Raw genomic sequence first — 13,748 nt, 5'->3', positions numbered from 1 at the left:
GTGATTGCAGCCATGAAATTAAAAGACACTTACTCCGTGGAAGGAAAGTTATGACCAATTTAGACAGTGTATTAAAAAGCAGAGACATTACTTTGTCAACAAATGTCCATCTAGTCAAGGCTATGGTTTTTCCAGTAGATATGTATGGATGTGAGAGTTGGACTATAAAGAAACCTGAGCTCAGAAGAATTGATGCTTTTGAACTGTGGTGTTGGAGAAGACTCTCGAGAGTCCCCTGGACTGCAGGGAGATCCAACCAGTCCATCCTAAAGGAGACCAGTCCTGGGTATTCATTGGAAGGAGTGATGCTGAGGCTGAAATTCCAATAATTTGGCTACCTCATGCGAAGAGTTGACTCATTGGAAAAGACCCTAATGCTGGGAGGGATTGGGGGCAGGAGGAGAAGGGGATGACAGAGGATGAGATGGCTGGATGGCATCACCGACTCAATGCACATGAGTTTGGGTGAACTCCGGGAGTTGGTGATGGACAGGGAGGCCTGGCGTGCTGCAATTCATGGGGTCACAAAGAGTTGGACAGGACTGAGTGACTGAACTGAACTGAGGTAAGAATGGGTGAGAAAAAGAGAGAAAATTCATTTAGTTTTTCATTGATTAGCTTATCTACTTTTGGACAGGCACATGCCCCAAACACATTCCTTTTCAAGTTGAAACTAATGTGCTGGGATATGGTTATCATCCGTCCTATTCCTATGGGGACTAGAATCAGTTAGATAAACTATTCTGATGGCTGCTTCATATTGCTTAAAGCAGTGGTCCCCAATATTTTTGGCACCAGGGACAGGTAATGTGAGTGAGGGGGAGCGATGGGGAGTGGCAGGCAAAATTTTGCTTTCTTTCTTGGCACTTACTTATTGCTGTGTGGCCTGGTTCCTATTAAGGGTTGGGGACCTCTGGCTATTTCTAACATCAATATAATTTTGTTGTTAATGCTTATTAATTTTCTTTTTTTTTTCTTTCGAGATTTTCTTGGTTCATGGTGTGAAAATTGTGAATTTTGATTGAAACCTAGATATTTTGATTACTGTGTTATAAGACTCTGGTTAAACCTTGTAGTTAAGCAGTTCTTCTCTATTACAACTCTGAAGTAGGGGAAGGGAACACTGCCTCATTTTTGCCAGGTAATGCTGAAAGTTGGGGAAAGGAACGGCAACCCACTTCAGTATTCTTGCCTGGACAATGCCATGGACAAAGGAGTCTGGTGGGCTACAGTACAAGGAGTCGCAAAGAGTCAGACAAGATTGAGCGACTATCACTCACTCAGCATTGGAAGTACAGATTCCACTAATATCAGGAATGAGAGGGTCTCTTTGTCACTGCAAGTAGCTGGCGAGAATAGGCTCTCCACAAATCCTCTGTTCTACCACACTGGTGAGAGTAGAAGTGTAGCTACAATTTTATCTATATCCTTTGGCTGCAATAGAGAATCCATTGTTTAAAAGTGTACTATCTTGCTAAGCTGTTCACTTGGCTAAAGTCAGGCTTTCCTTTATGACTTATTTCTGTCTGTTTCAGTTGACATTTCTGAGTTTCTGGCTTCTCTGGCACTCATTTGAGATATATAAGGCTAAAAGCAAAGAGATCATATTCTTATGTTGTTCCTCAGGTACCCGAGGTGCCTAGCTGATCTGCTGAAAGTATCTTTCAGCTTTTGGAATCTTCTTATGTTTATTTTACATTTAATATCCGGGACTCTTAGCTACAATTAATGAGAAGAATTGGGGAAAGTATGTCTAGTCTGTCCTGGAACTTCAAATCTCTATCCAGTAGTTTTAACCATGATATAATATATTTATAATATTTCCCCTTATCTGTAACTGACTTTGTACCATTTAAGATAACTCTGAGATACTTAAATACTCACAGATACTATCCCTAAGTTTTCTTTGAGTGTTTATTAAAGCATTTTGATTTATAATTCCTTTGAAATAATATTTTATACCTTAGTCTATAGGCTAATTTATCCTTGTACCTATTGGCTTTTATTTTAATTATTTTAATTTTTCTTAAGTCTTGTTATTTAGTAACATGAATTCCCAATTTCCATTTTATTTCAAATTGCATTGGCTATTTTTTTACATTGAGCTCTTTGCATTTTAATATGACCTTTAAATAAGTTTTTCAATTTCCACTAGCAGCTCATTCCCTGCCCCCCACCTCAGAAAAGAAATCTGGTGGAATCATGATTCTTCTGGATTCTTCTGCATCATATTCATTAATTGATTTTGAGAACAGTAACATTTCAACAATATTGCCTTCCAAGTCAAAGACACAATCTATGCTTAAATAGTGATCACAACCCACATAATTTTCATGTGTAGTCAAAAAAGTAGAGCTGAAGGGGATGGGAGATGGATAAATTAGGAGCTTAGGATTAGCAGATAAAAAACACTATATACAAAATAGATAAATGAGAAGGTCCTACAGTATAGCACAGGAAACTATATTCAATATCTTGTAATACATCACAATGGAAAAGAATATATATAACTGAATCACTTTGCTGTACACAAGACACTAACACAACCTTGTAACTCAACTATATTAAATTAAAAGTTTTTAAAAGGTAGAAATAATGTCTTGCAGGTTTTACCCTGATTTCTCTATCATCATAAAATTACATATCTTCATGTCATTAAAAATTATTTGTATTGGGTATGGGCTTTCCTGGTGGCTCCAATGGTGAAGAATCCACTTGCAATGTGGGAGACCTGGGTTCAGTTCCGGGTTGGAAAGATCCCCTGGAGACGGTAATGGCTGCCCACTCCAGTATTCTGGCCTGGAGAACCCCCATGGACAGAGAAGACTGGTAGGCTAGATTCCATGGGGTTGCAGAGTTGGACACAACTGAGTGACATTCACTTTCACTTCACTATGCTGTAACTTATCTGATCAACCTATAATTGGCATTTAATGTGTCTTGTTTATTTTCTTTATTATAACTCACATCATGATTGCTCTATATCAATGTCTATTTCCTAATATTTGAAAATTAAACTTAATTACATAAGTGTGATGATAAATTGACTCTTGAACATTTCAAAATCACTTTCTATAAAGTATGTTAAATTTATACTTATTTTAGGAAGATTATAAGTTATGCTTCTTACCATCAATTTTTTTTTACTTGAAGTATAGCTGGCTTACAATATTATATTAGTTTCAGATATACTACATATTGATTCAATATTTTTATATATTATACTCCATTTAAAATTAAAATAAAATACTGGCTATATTCTCTGAGCTGTGTAATATATTCTTGTAGCTTATTTGGAAGACAACACAAACAGACAGAAAGACACACCACATTCTTGAATAGGCAGAATCAATACTGTCAAAAGGACTACACTGTCAAAGGCGATTTACAGATTTAATGAAATTCATATCAAATTACCAATGGAATTTTTCACAGAGCTAGAACAAAAATCATAAAATTTGTATAGAGACACAAAAGACCCCGAACAACCAAAGAAATCTACAGAAAAATGAAGCTGAAGAATCAGGCTCCCTGACTTAAGACTACACTACAAAGCTACAGTCATCAAAACAGGAAGCTATTGGCACCAAAACACACGTATAGATCAGTGGACTGGGACACAAAGCTGATGACAAACCCATACACCTATGGTCACCTAATCTATGACAAAGCAGGCAAGACTATACAATGGAGGAAAGACAGTCTCTTCAATAAGTGGTGCTGGGAAACTGGACAGCTATATGTTAGAAAAAAAAAAAGAAAGGAAGAAATTAGGAAACTCTTACACTACACACAAAAGTAAGCTCAAAATGAATTAAAGTCTTAAATGTAATACTGAATACTATAAAACTCTCAGAGGAAAAGAAGACCAAACATTCTCTAACATAAATTGCAGCAATCTCTTTTTTGACCCATCTCCCAGAGTAATGGAAATAAAAACAAAAATAAATGGTGCCTAATTAAATTCAAAAGCTGTTGCACAGCAAAGGGAATCATATACAAAAACAAAAAGACAACTTACAGGATGGGAGAAAATATTTGCAAATGATGCAACTGACAAAGGATTAGCCTTTAAATTTTCAAACATCTCATGCAGCTCAACATCATAAAAACACACAACCCAGTCAAAAAATGGGCAAAAGACCTAAAGAGAGACATTTCTCTAAAGAAGACATACACAGATAGGTAAGAGACCTATGAAAAGATGCTCAACATCGTTAATTATTGAAAAGTGAAAGTGTTAGTCACTTAGCTGTGTCTGACTCTTTGCAACCCCTGGGACTGTCAGAGAACTAAGATCATGGCATCCAATCTCATTACTGAATGGCAAATAGATGGGAAACAAAGGAAACAGTGACAGATTTTATCTTCTTGGGCTTCAAAATCACTGTGGATACTGCAGCCACGAAATTAAGACTCTTGCTTCTTGGAAGAAAAGCTATGACAAACATGGACAGTGTATTAAAAAGCAGAGACGTCACTTTGCTGACAAAGGTCTGTATAGTCAAAGCTATGGTTTTTCCAGTAGTCATGTATGGATGGGAGTTGGACCATAAGGAAGACTTCCCTGAAGAATTGATGCTTTCAAACTATGGTGCTGGAGAAGACTCTTGAGAGCCCCTTGGACTGCAAGGAGATCAAACCAGTCAATTCTAAGTGAAATCAACCCTGAACATTCAATGGAAGGACTGATGCTAAAGCTGAATCTCTGATACTTTGGCCACCTGATGGGAAGAGTCAACTCACTAGAAAAGACCCAGATGCTGGGAAGGATTGAAGGCAGGAGGAGAAAGGGACAACAGGATGAGATGGGTTGGATGGCATCACTGACTCAAAGGACATGAGTTTGAGCAGACTCCGGGAGATGGGGAAGGATAGGGAAGCCTGGTGTGCTGCAGTCCATGGGGTCACAAAGAGTCGGACAGGACTTACTGACTGAGCAGCAACAAGGCTCCTCTGTCCAGGAAATTCTCCAGGCAAGCAATGATAGAGTGGGCAACCATTCCTTTCTTCAGGAGATCTTCCCAACCCAGAGATCAAACCCAGGTTTCCTGCATGGCCGGCAGATTTTTTTACCACCTGAGACACCAGGGAAGCCATCAAATTATCAGAGAAATGAGAATCAGAACTGCAGTGTGGGATCACCTCATATGGTCAGGATGGCCATCATCAAAGTATCTGCAAACAGTAAATGCTAGAGAGGGTATGCATAGAAGGGAACTCTCCTATGAGGTTTGTGGGGATGTAAATTGGTGCAGCCACTACGGAGAACAGTTCCTTAAAAGTGCAAATACCATATGATGTAGCAGTCCCACTCCTCGGTATATAACCAGAGAAAAAACTTGATTCAAAAGCATATATGCACCCCAATGTTCATTGCAGCACTATTCAAAATAGCCAAGACACAAAAGCAGATTAAATGTCCCTCAGCAGATGAATGGATAAAGGGTAAGTGGTGCATATATCCAATGGATTATTAGCCATGAGAAAGAATGAATTAATGTCATTTGTAGCAACATAAATGGACCTGCAGATTATCAAACTAAGTGAAGTCAGACAGAGAAAGACAAATATCACAGGTTATCACTTATACGTGTAATCTTAAAAAACATTATTGAAATGAAGTTATTTACAAAATAGAAACTAACTCATAGACTTAGAGAATGAACTTATGGCTACTAGGGGTGAAAGGTTGAGGGGGAAGGATAGATTGGGTGTTTGGGATTGACATGTACACACTGTTATATTTAAAACAGATAGCCAACAAGGACTAACTATATAGCACAGGAAACTCTGTTCAATATTCTGTAATAACCTAAATGTGAAAGGAATCTAAACAAAGTGGATTTATATATATACACAAACATATAAAACTGAATCACTTTGCTGTACACCTGAAACTAATACAATATTGCTAATTAACTGTACTCCAATATAAATTAAAAATTAAAATAATAAAGTTAGCATAAAATGTTGGCTATGTTCTCTGTGCTGTGCAATGCATTCTTATAGCTTATGTATTTTATATATAGTAGTTTGTATCTCTTAACCTCTCCCTGCCTACCTCTTCCCACTGGTGATCACTAACTTGTTCTCCGTGAGTCTTAGTTATTGTATTCTTTACCTCTGACTAGTTATTTTTTAAATTTCTAGTTTTTCACTAAAATTCTCACTGTGTTCATTTCTTCTTTTCCCAAGTTCAGATAACATTCTTATTGCTTATGCATTAAGCTTTTTATCTGGTAAATTATCTTTTTGTGTTTTCTCAGTTTTTTTTCATTTGAAATAATTCTTTTGTCTTCTCATTTTGTTTGACTTCGTCTCTATGAAATTAAGTGAGTTACCTATCCTAGTCTTGAAGGGATGTCTTTGTGTCCCAGCATCCCTACACAGTCTGTGTGTACCCAGTGGTTTTTGTGGGAGAGCTGGATCTGACATGATCATGGGTCACATCCTGTCCCAGGGTGTGCTGCCTGCTGTCACTTTGGTGAGATGGAGGGTTGATGACAAAGGGATAGAGCCAGTACTAGGTGTGAGCTGGGACTTCTATGATCTGTGGCTATCACCACCCTTTGGGGAGATGGCATCAGGTCCCAAGCTGCTGATGGTGAGTGGATAAGGACAACCTTATAGTATAAGGTTGGGTCCAAGTTGGTTCAGTTCCTTTTAAGTATGCACCTTCCCTTTCTGTCCTGGGAATGGCACCTCTGCCCCAGAGGGTATGATCCCTGAAGCAAGAGGGTGCTGGAGTGGGTGCCTGATGTGGTTGGGGCATGTGCCCTGGTATGACTCTGGAATGTCAGTCAGAACTCTAGACACTTCCTGACCCACTCCCTCTACAAGCAGCAGAAATAGCTGCCCTCACCCCATTCAGCTCCATCCTTCCCAAGTGCACAGTCTCCTCAGCAATGACAGACTTTGCCCTACTGAAAAGCAGTGCTGCAGCTAGAGAGGCCAGGGCAGATATTCAACATGGCCTGGGGTGTACCTTGCGTGGTCTCAGGAAAAGAGCCAGAGCTCTAGGTAGGTTCAATCTGTTTCCTCTGCCTTGTTCCCAAGAGTAAAGCCAGTACGTATAGGTTCTTTACAAGCAGAGTCTTTGTTTTTTACAGCCCTCCTGGTGATAGCTTAGTTGGTAAAGAATCCAACTGCAATGCAGGAGACTCCGGTTTGATTTCTGGGTCAGGAAGATCTGCTAGAAAACAGAGAGGCTACCTGCTCCAGTATTCTTGGACTTCCTTTGTGGCTCAGCTTGTAAAGAATCTGCCTGCAATGAGGGAGACCTGGGTTCGATCCCTGGGTTGGGAAGATCCTCTGGAGAAGGGAAGGGCTACCCACTCCAGTATTCTGGCCTGGAGAGTTCCATGGACTGTACAGTCCGTGGGGTTGCAGAGTCAGACACGACTGAGCGACTTGCACTTACACTTGTAAGCCCCGCTGATTTTCAAACTTGATAAGGGATCAACTCCCAGGGTCAGATCCCAGGCCTGGGGTATCCAGTAATCAGTTTAAACCACTCACTCCCATACACTAATAATGAGAAAATAGAGAAATTAAGGAAACAATTCCATTCACTGTTGCAACGAAAAGAATAAAACACTTAGGAATATATCTACCTAAAGAAACAAAAGACCTATATATAGAAAACTATAAAACACTGGTGAAAGAAATCAGCGAGGACACTAATAGATGGAGAAATATACCGTGTTCATGGATTGAAAGAATAAATATTGTGAAAATGAATATATTACCCAAAGTAATTTATAGGTTCAATGCAATCCCTATCAAGCTACCAGTGGTACTTTTCACAGAGCTAGAACAAATAATTTCACAATTTGTATGGAAATGCAAAAAACCTCGAATAGCCAAAACAATCTTGAGAAAGACGAATGGAACTGGGGGAATCAACCTGCCAGACTTCAGGTTCTACTACAAAGCCACAGTTATCAAGACATTATGGTACTGGCACAAAGAAATATAGATCAGTGGAACAAAATAGAAAGCCCAGAGATAAATCCATGCACCTATGGATACCTTATCTTTGACAAAGGAGGCAAGAATATTCAATGGAGAAAAGACAATCTCTTTAACAAGTGGTGCTGGGAAAACTGGTCAACCACTTGTAAAAATTGAAACTATCACCATACGCAAAAATAAACTCAAAATGGATTAAAGAGCTAAATTAAAGACCAGAAACTATAAAACTCCTAGAGGAGAACATAGGCAAAACACTCTGACATAAATCACAGCAGGATCCTCCATGACCCACTTCCTAGAATATTGGAAATAAAAGCAAAAATAAACAAATGGGACCTAATTAAAATTAAAAGCTTCTGCACAGCAAAGGAAACTATAAGCAAGGTGAAAAGACAGCCTTCAGAATGGGAGAAAATAATAGCAAATGAAGCAACTGACAAAGGATTAATCTCAAAAACATAAAAGCAACTCCTGCAGCTCAATTCCAGAAAAATAAATGACCCAATCAAAAAATGGGCCAAAGAACTAAACAGACATTTCTCCAAAGAAGACATACAGATGGCTAACAAGCACATGAAAAGATGCTCAACATCACTTGCCATCAGAGAAATGCAAATCAAAACCACAATGAAGTACCATTTCACGCCAGTCAGAATGGCTGCTATCGAAAAGTCTACAAGACTTTTTGTCTTGTGGAGACAAGTCTACAAGACTTTTTGTCTTGTGGAGAAAAGGGAACCCTCTTACACTGTTCGTGGGAATGCAAACTAGTACAACCACTATGGAGAACAGTGTGAAGATTCCTTAAAAAATTGGAAATAGAACTGCCATACGACCCAGCAATCGCAATCCTGGGTATACACACCGAGGAAACCAGAATTGAAAGAGACACATGTACTCCAATGTTCATTGCAGCACTGTTTATAATAGCCAGGACATGGAAGCAACCTAGATGTCCATCTGCAGACGAATGGATAGGAAAGCTTTGGTACATATACACAATGGAGTATTATTCAGCCATTAAAAAGAATACATTTGAATCAGTTCTAATGAGGTGGATGAAACTGGAGCCTATTATACAGAGTGAAGTAAGCCAGAAAGAAAAACACCAATACAGTATACTAACGCATATATATGGAATTTAGAAAGATGCAAATGATAACCCTGTATACGAGACAGCAAAAGAGACACAGATGTATAGAACAGTCTTTGGGACTCTGTGGGAGAGGGTGAGGGTGGGATGATTTGGGAGAATGGAATTAAAACACGTATGTTGTCATATGTGAAACAAATCACTAGTTCAGGGTCGATGCATGTTATAGGATGCTCGGAGCTGGCGTGCGGGGATGACCCAGAAGGAGGATAAAGGGAGGAGGGAGGTGGGAGGGGGGTTCAGGAGGGGGAACTTATGTAAACCTGGGGCGAATTCATGTTAATATATATGCAAAACCAACCAATATAATATTGTGAAATAATTTGCCTCCAATAAAAAAATAAATTAATTACTTAAAAAAAAAAAAAAAAGAACTGCCATAAGACCCAGCAATCGCACTTCTGGGCATACACACGGAGGAAACCAGAATTGAAAGAGACACATGTACTCCAATGTTTATCGCAGCACTGTTTATAATAGCCAGGACATGGAAGCAACCTAGATGTCCATCTGCAGGCAAATGGATAAGAAAGCTGTGGTACATATACACAATGGAGTATTACTCAACAATTAAAAAGAATACATTTGAATCAGTGCTAATGAGGTGGATGAAACTGGAGCCTATTATACAGAGTGAAGTAAGCCAGAAAGAAAAACACCAATACAGTATACCAATGCATATATATGGAATTTAGAAAGATGATAATAACCCTGTATATGAGACAGCAAAAGAGACACAGATGAATAGAATAGTCTTTTGGACTCTGTGGGAGAGGGCGAGGGTGGGATGATTTGGGAGAATGGCATTGAAACATGTATATTATATGTGAAACGAATAGCCAGTCCAGGTTCAATGCATGATACAGGATGTTCGGGGCTGGTGTATTGGGATGAACCAGAGGGATGGGGTGGGGAGGGAGGTGGGAGGGGAGTTTAAGATGTGAAACACATGTACACCCGTGGCAGATTCATGTCAATGTATGGCAAAACCAATACAATAATGTAAAGTAATTAGCCTCCAACTAAAATAAATAAATTAATTAATTAAAAAGAAGTTAAACCACTCACTCCCCAGGGAGGATCTCTGAACCATGCACACACACACACACCCCCCTCACCCTTCCTCTATGCTCCCTCCTAGAGGCACAGGTGCCACACTGGTTGTTTGTCATCCCTGCCTACCTGACAAGTAACCAGTTTGTTTTCAGGGAGGATCACTTCACATGTAGATGTATTATTGATGTGTTCCTGGGGAGAGGTGAGCTTAACATATTCCTATGATGACATCTTCATCTCCTCTCCATCAAATGTTATTTTTGATGTCAAAATGGTAACACAGAGACAATAGCTGAATATTCACTTACTTTGAATTTATTTAATCACAGGTTAGGTTAGAACATTTTCATGTTTCTTAGTCATATGTTTAATTTCATGATTTTTTTGTACTGATAAACACTAGAGTATGGATGTGTGTACATATGTATATATATGCTGGGATATGTTTGTGTACACAGGTACATATATACTGGAGTATGTGTGTGTACAGAGTACACAGGTGTATATATATATATATATACTGGGGTATGTATGTGTGCACAGGTACATATAGACTGGGGCAAGTGTGTGTACACAGGTGTATATATATATATATAGACTGGGGTAAGTGTGTGTACTGCTACTGCTGCTGCTGCTAAGTCACTTCAGTCATGTCCGACTCTGTGTGACCCCATAGACGGAAGCCCACCAGGCTCCCCCGTCCCTGGGATTCTCCAGGCAAGAACACCGGAGTGGGTTGCCATTTCCTTCTCCAATGTGTGAAAGTGAAAAGTGAAAGTGAAGTCACTCAGTCGTGTCTGACCCTTAGCGACCCCATGGACTGCAGCCTTCCAGGCTCCTCCATCCATGGGATTTTTCTAGGCAATAATACTGGAGTGGCTTGCCATTGCCTTCTCCGAAGTGTGTGTACACAGGTATATATATATATATACTGGGGTACGTGTGTGTACACAGGTACATGTATACTGGGGTAGGTGTGTATACACAGGTGTGTGTATATATATATATACACACACATATATACATATATATACACATATATACATATATATATACACATACATATATACATATTTATATATATATGGGGTATGTGTTTGTGCACAGGTACATGTATATTGGGGTAGACATAGATGTGCATATATATACACATATACACACACACATAGTGGGGGTATACCCACTATGATACCTGACACCAACCAAGTGTTCAAGAATTTAATTCAGCTCATTCTGACACAATCTATCTGCAGTTAGAATCAAATTCCACAAGTTAAAGGGCTCAGTCCCACAAGACTGTTCCCATTTCAGATACCAGATTCAAGTCTTTATCCTTCTGACCAACTGGTTATAAATTGGAGGTTCCCATGGCTCCCTGTCAGGTTTGATAATTTCCTAATTTGGCTCACAGAACTCAGGGAAAGACTTCACTTATGTTTACTAATTTATTGGAAAGAATATAATTCAGGAACAGCCAAATGGAAGAGATGCACAGGTCGAGTTATGCTGTCAGGCAAGAGGAAGTGTCACTGTCTCCATGTACTCTCCAGACACATCCTCATTACAGCACATTGCGTTAACCAATTTACAAACTATCTTGAGTCTAATCATTCAAAAATTTTTACAGAGTCCAATCTCCAGCCATGTCACTCCCTTTATTGATGTTGTGAATAGAGCTTAAAGCTCCACCCCATTAATCAATTGGTCTTTCTGGTGACCAGCATACTCTGAAGCATCAAGAGGTACCACCCTATTACCTCATTAGCATAAACTCAGGTTTCTTTGGATGAATCTCATTATGAATAACACCAAATATTCCTATCAGTCAGGAAATTCTAAGGTTTAGGAGCTCAAGGCCAGAAACCAAGGGAAAAGGCCAAATTAATTTTCTTGTGTGTGTTAAACCACATTATACTATTATACCATTATATTACTTTTTTTCTAATTAATGAATAATTAGTTAATAATTTTACATATTTACTCTGCCATATTTATGGTAAACATTATTGCATTTTGTTTTAAATGATGCTTAGAAAGATGACATATTACTTCATAACGCAGTCAGCATCAGTATGTTCCTCTGTGATTGAAAGTGAAAGTTGCTCAGGCTTGTCCAACTCTTTGCCAACTTCATGGACTGTAGCCTGCCAGACTCCTCTGTCCATGGAATTATTCAGGCAAGAATAATGGAGTGGGTAGCCTATCCCTTTGCTCAGGGATCTTCCCAATGCAGGAATCGAACTGGGGTCTCCTGCATTGTAGGTGGATTCTTTACAAGCTGAGCTACCAGGGAAGTCATTTTATTTATGTGAGACTATCTTCTGCCATTCTGAGATAAGGTTACTCTTCACTTCCAATTTCCTCTATTCTTCACTTTTTAAAAATACTGTATCTTAATGTAATTATTTTAATTAAAATGTGAAATAATTGTTTCCCTTTTTACTTTCATGTAGTAGCTTTTAATGGCACTGTTTTTAAAAGTATTTAAGAAAAAGAAAAACATAAAACTCAAAACTCTTTTATTATTGTATCTTGTTCAGTTCAGTTCAGTTCAGTTCAGTCGCTCAGTCGTGTCCGACTCTCCACGACCCCATGAATCACAGCACGCCAGGCCTCCGTGTCCATCACCAACTCCCGGAGTTCACTCAAACCCATGTCCACAGAGTCGGTGATGCCATCCAGCCATCTCATTCTCTGTCATCCCCGTCTCCTCCCGCCCCCAATCTTTCCCAGCATCAGAGTCTTTTCCAGTGAGTCAACTCGTTGCATGAGATGGCCAGAGTATTGCAGTTTCAGCTTTAACATCAGTCCTGTATCTTGTAGAAGGGTCCAATTTTAAACAAGTATGTTATGTTTTTGAAGAAAGAACTAGGGGAGTAGGCTAATGAGAAAATATTTTAGTTTCATTGCAATTTAATTCTAGTCAAATACTGCAATGCTAAATGTTGGCTTTTTTTGGTTTTCCTTGTTTTTCTCATTATTTAGTTTGTTCTGACCCATTTTTTTTTTCATGTTTTTTGTTCTTTGATTACACAAACTGTCACAAACCAGATCCTTGTCTACTGGACAAGTTTAGATTCTCAAATGTGACAAAACAAATTCAACTATAGCAACATTCACAATAAAAAGATAGACAGCAAATGATCCTTTAGCCAATAGAAAGTTACTTTTTAATTTTATGATGATATAGTAACCAAAATTTATACCATTAATTACAAATTAAAAAATCTTAAGCTCTTTCTCTCTCTCTCTCTCACACACACACACTCAGACATCCGTACACCACATATAGAATCAAGTAAAATTTTTATTTACCTTATTATGATCACACATGGTTCCATTACTCGCATAAGTAGGGTCCGGAGATCTTGTAGTTCTTAAACGTCCTGACATACATATATAGCCTCCAAGGTAGGTATATTGAACACTAATTTCATTCCTTGATACTATAGCTGAATGTGTCCAGTGGCAAACTAACTTTCCACAAAGGAGTTGACTATCAATATATAAAAAAAACTCTTAATGCCCATAGGTTTCTTAGAGACACAAGAGATTAGATAAA

At 38.7% G+C, this 13,748-nt stretch overlaps 1 protein-coding gene across 1 annotated transcript in view; it reads right to left on the bottom strand.

Annotated features, from left to right (window-relative positions):
• The window catches only part of LOC129549236 (A disintegrin and metallopeptidase domain 3-like), a 133,486-nt gene that overhangs the window by 31,669 nt on the left and 88,069 nt on the right, over positions 1 to 13,748 (bottom strand). The window contains exon 16 of the mRNA XM_088832665.1: positions 13,502 to 13,682. Within this exon, the coding sequence (XP_088688791.1) occupies positions 13,502 to 13,682 (181 nt within the window). The remainder of the gene's footprint in view (positions 1 to 13,501; positions 13,683 to 13,748) is intronic.

This window comes from Moschus berezovskii, chromosome 26 (assembly GCF_049115385.1).
Source record: "Moschus berezovskii isolate FMDL1 chromosome 26, NW_MosBer_1.0, whole genome shotgun sequence".
Classification (NCBI taxonomy): Eukaryota; Metazoa; Chordata; class Mammalia; order Artiodactyla; family Moschidae; genus Moschus; species Moschus berezovskii.
Note: the sequence above shows the minus strand (reverse complement) of the source record. Positions and strands in the feature narration are given on the sequence as shown.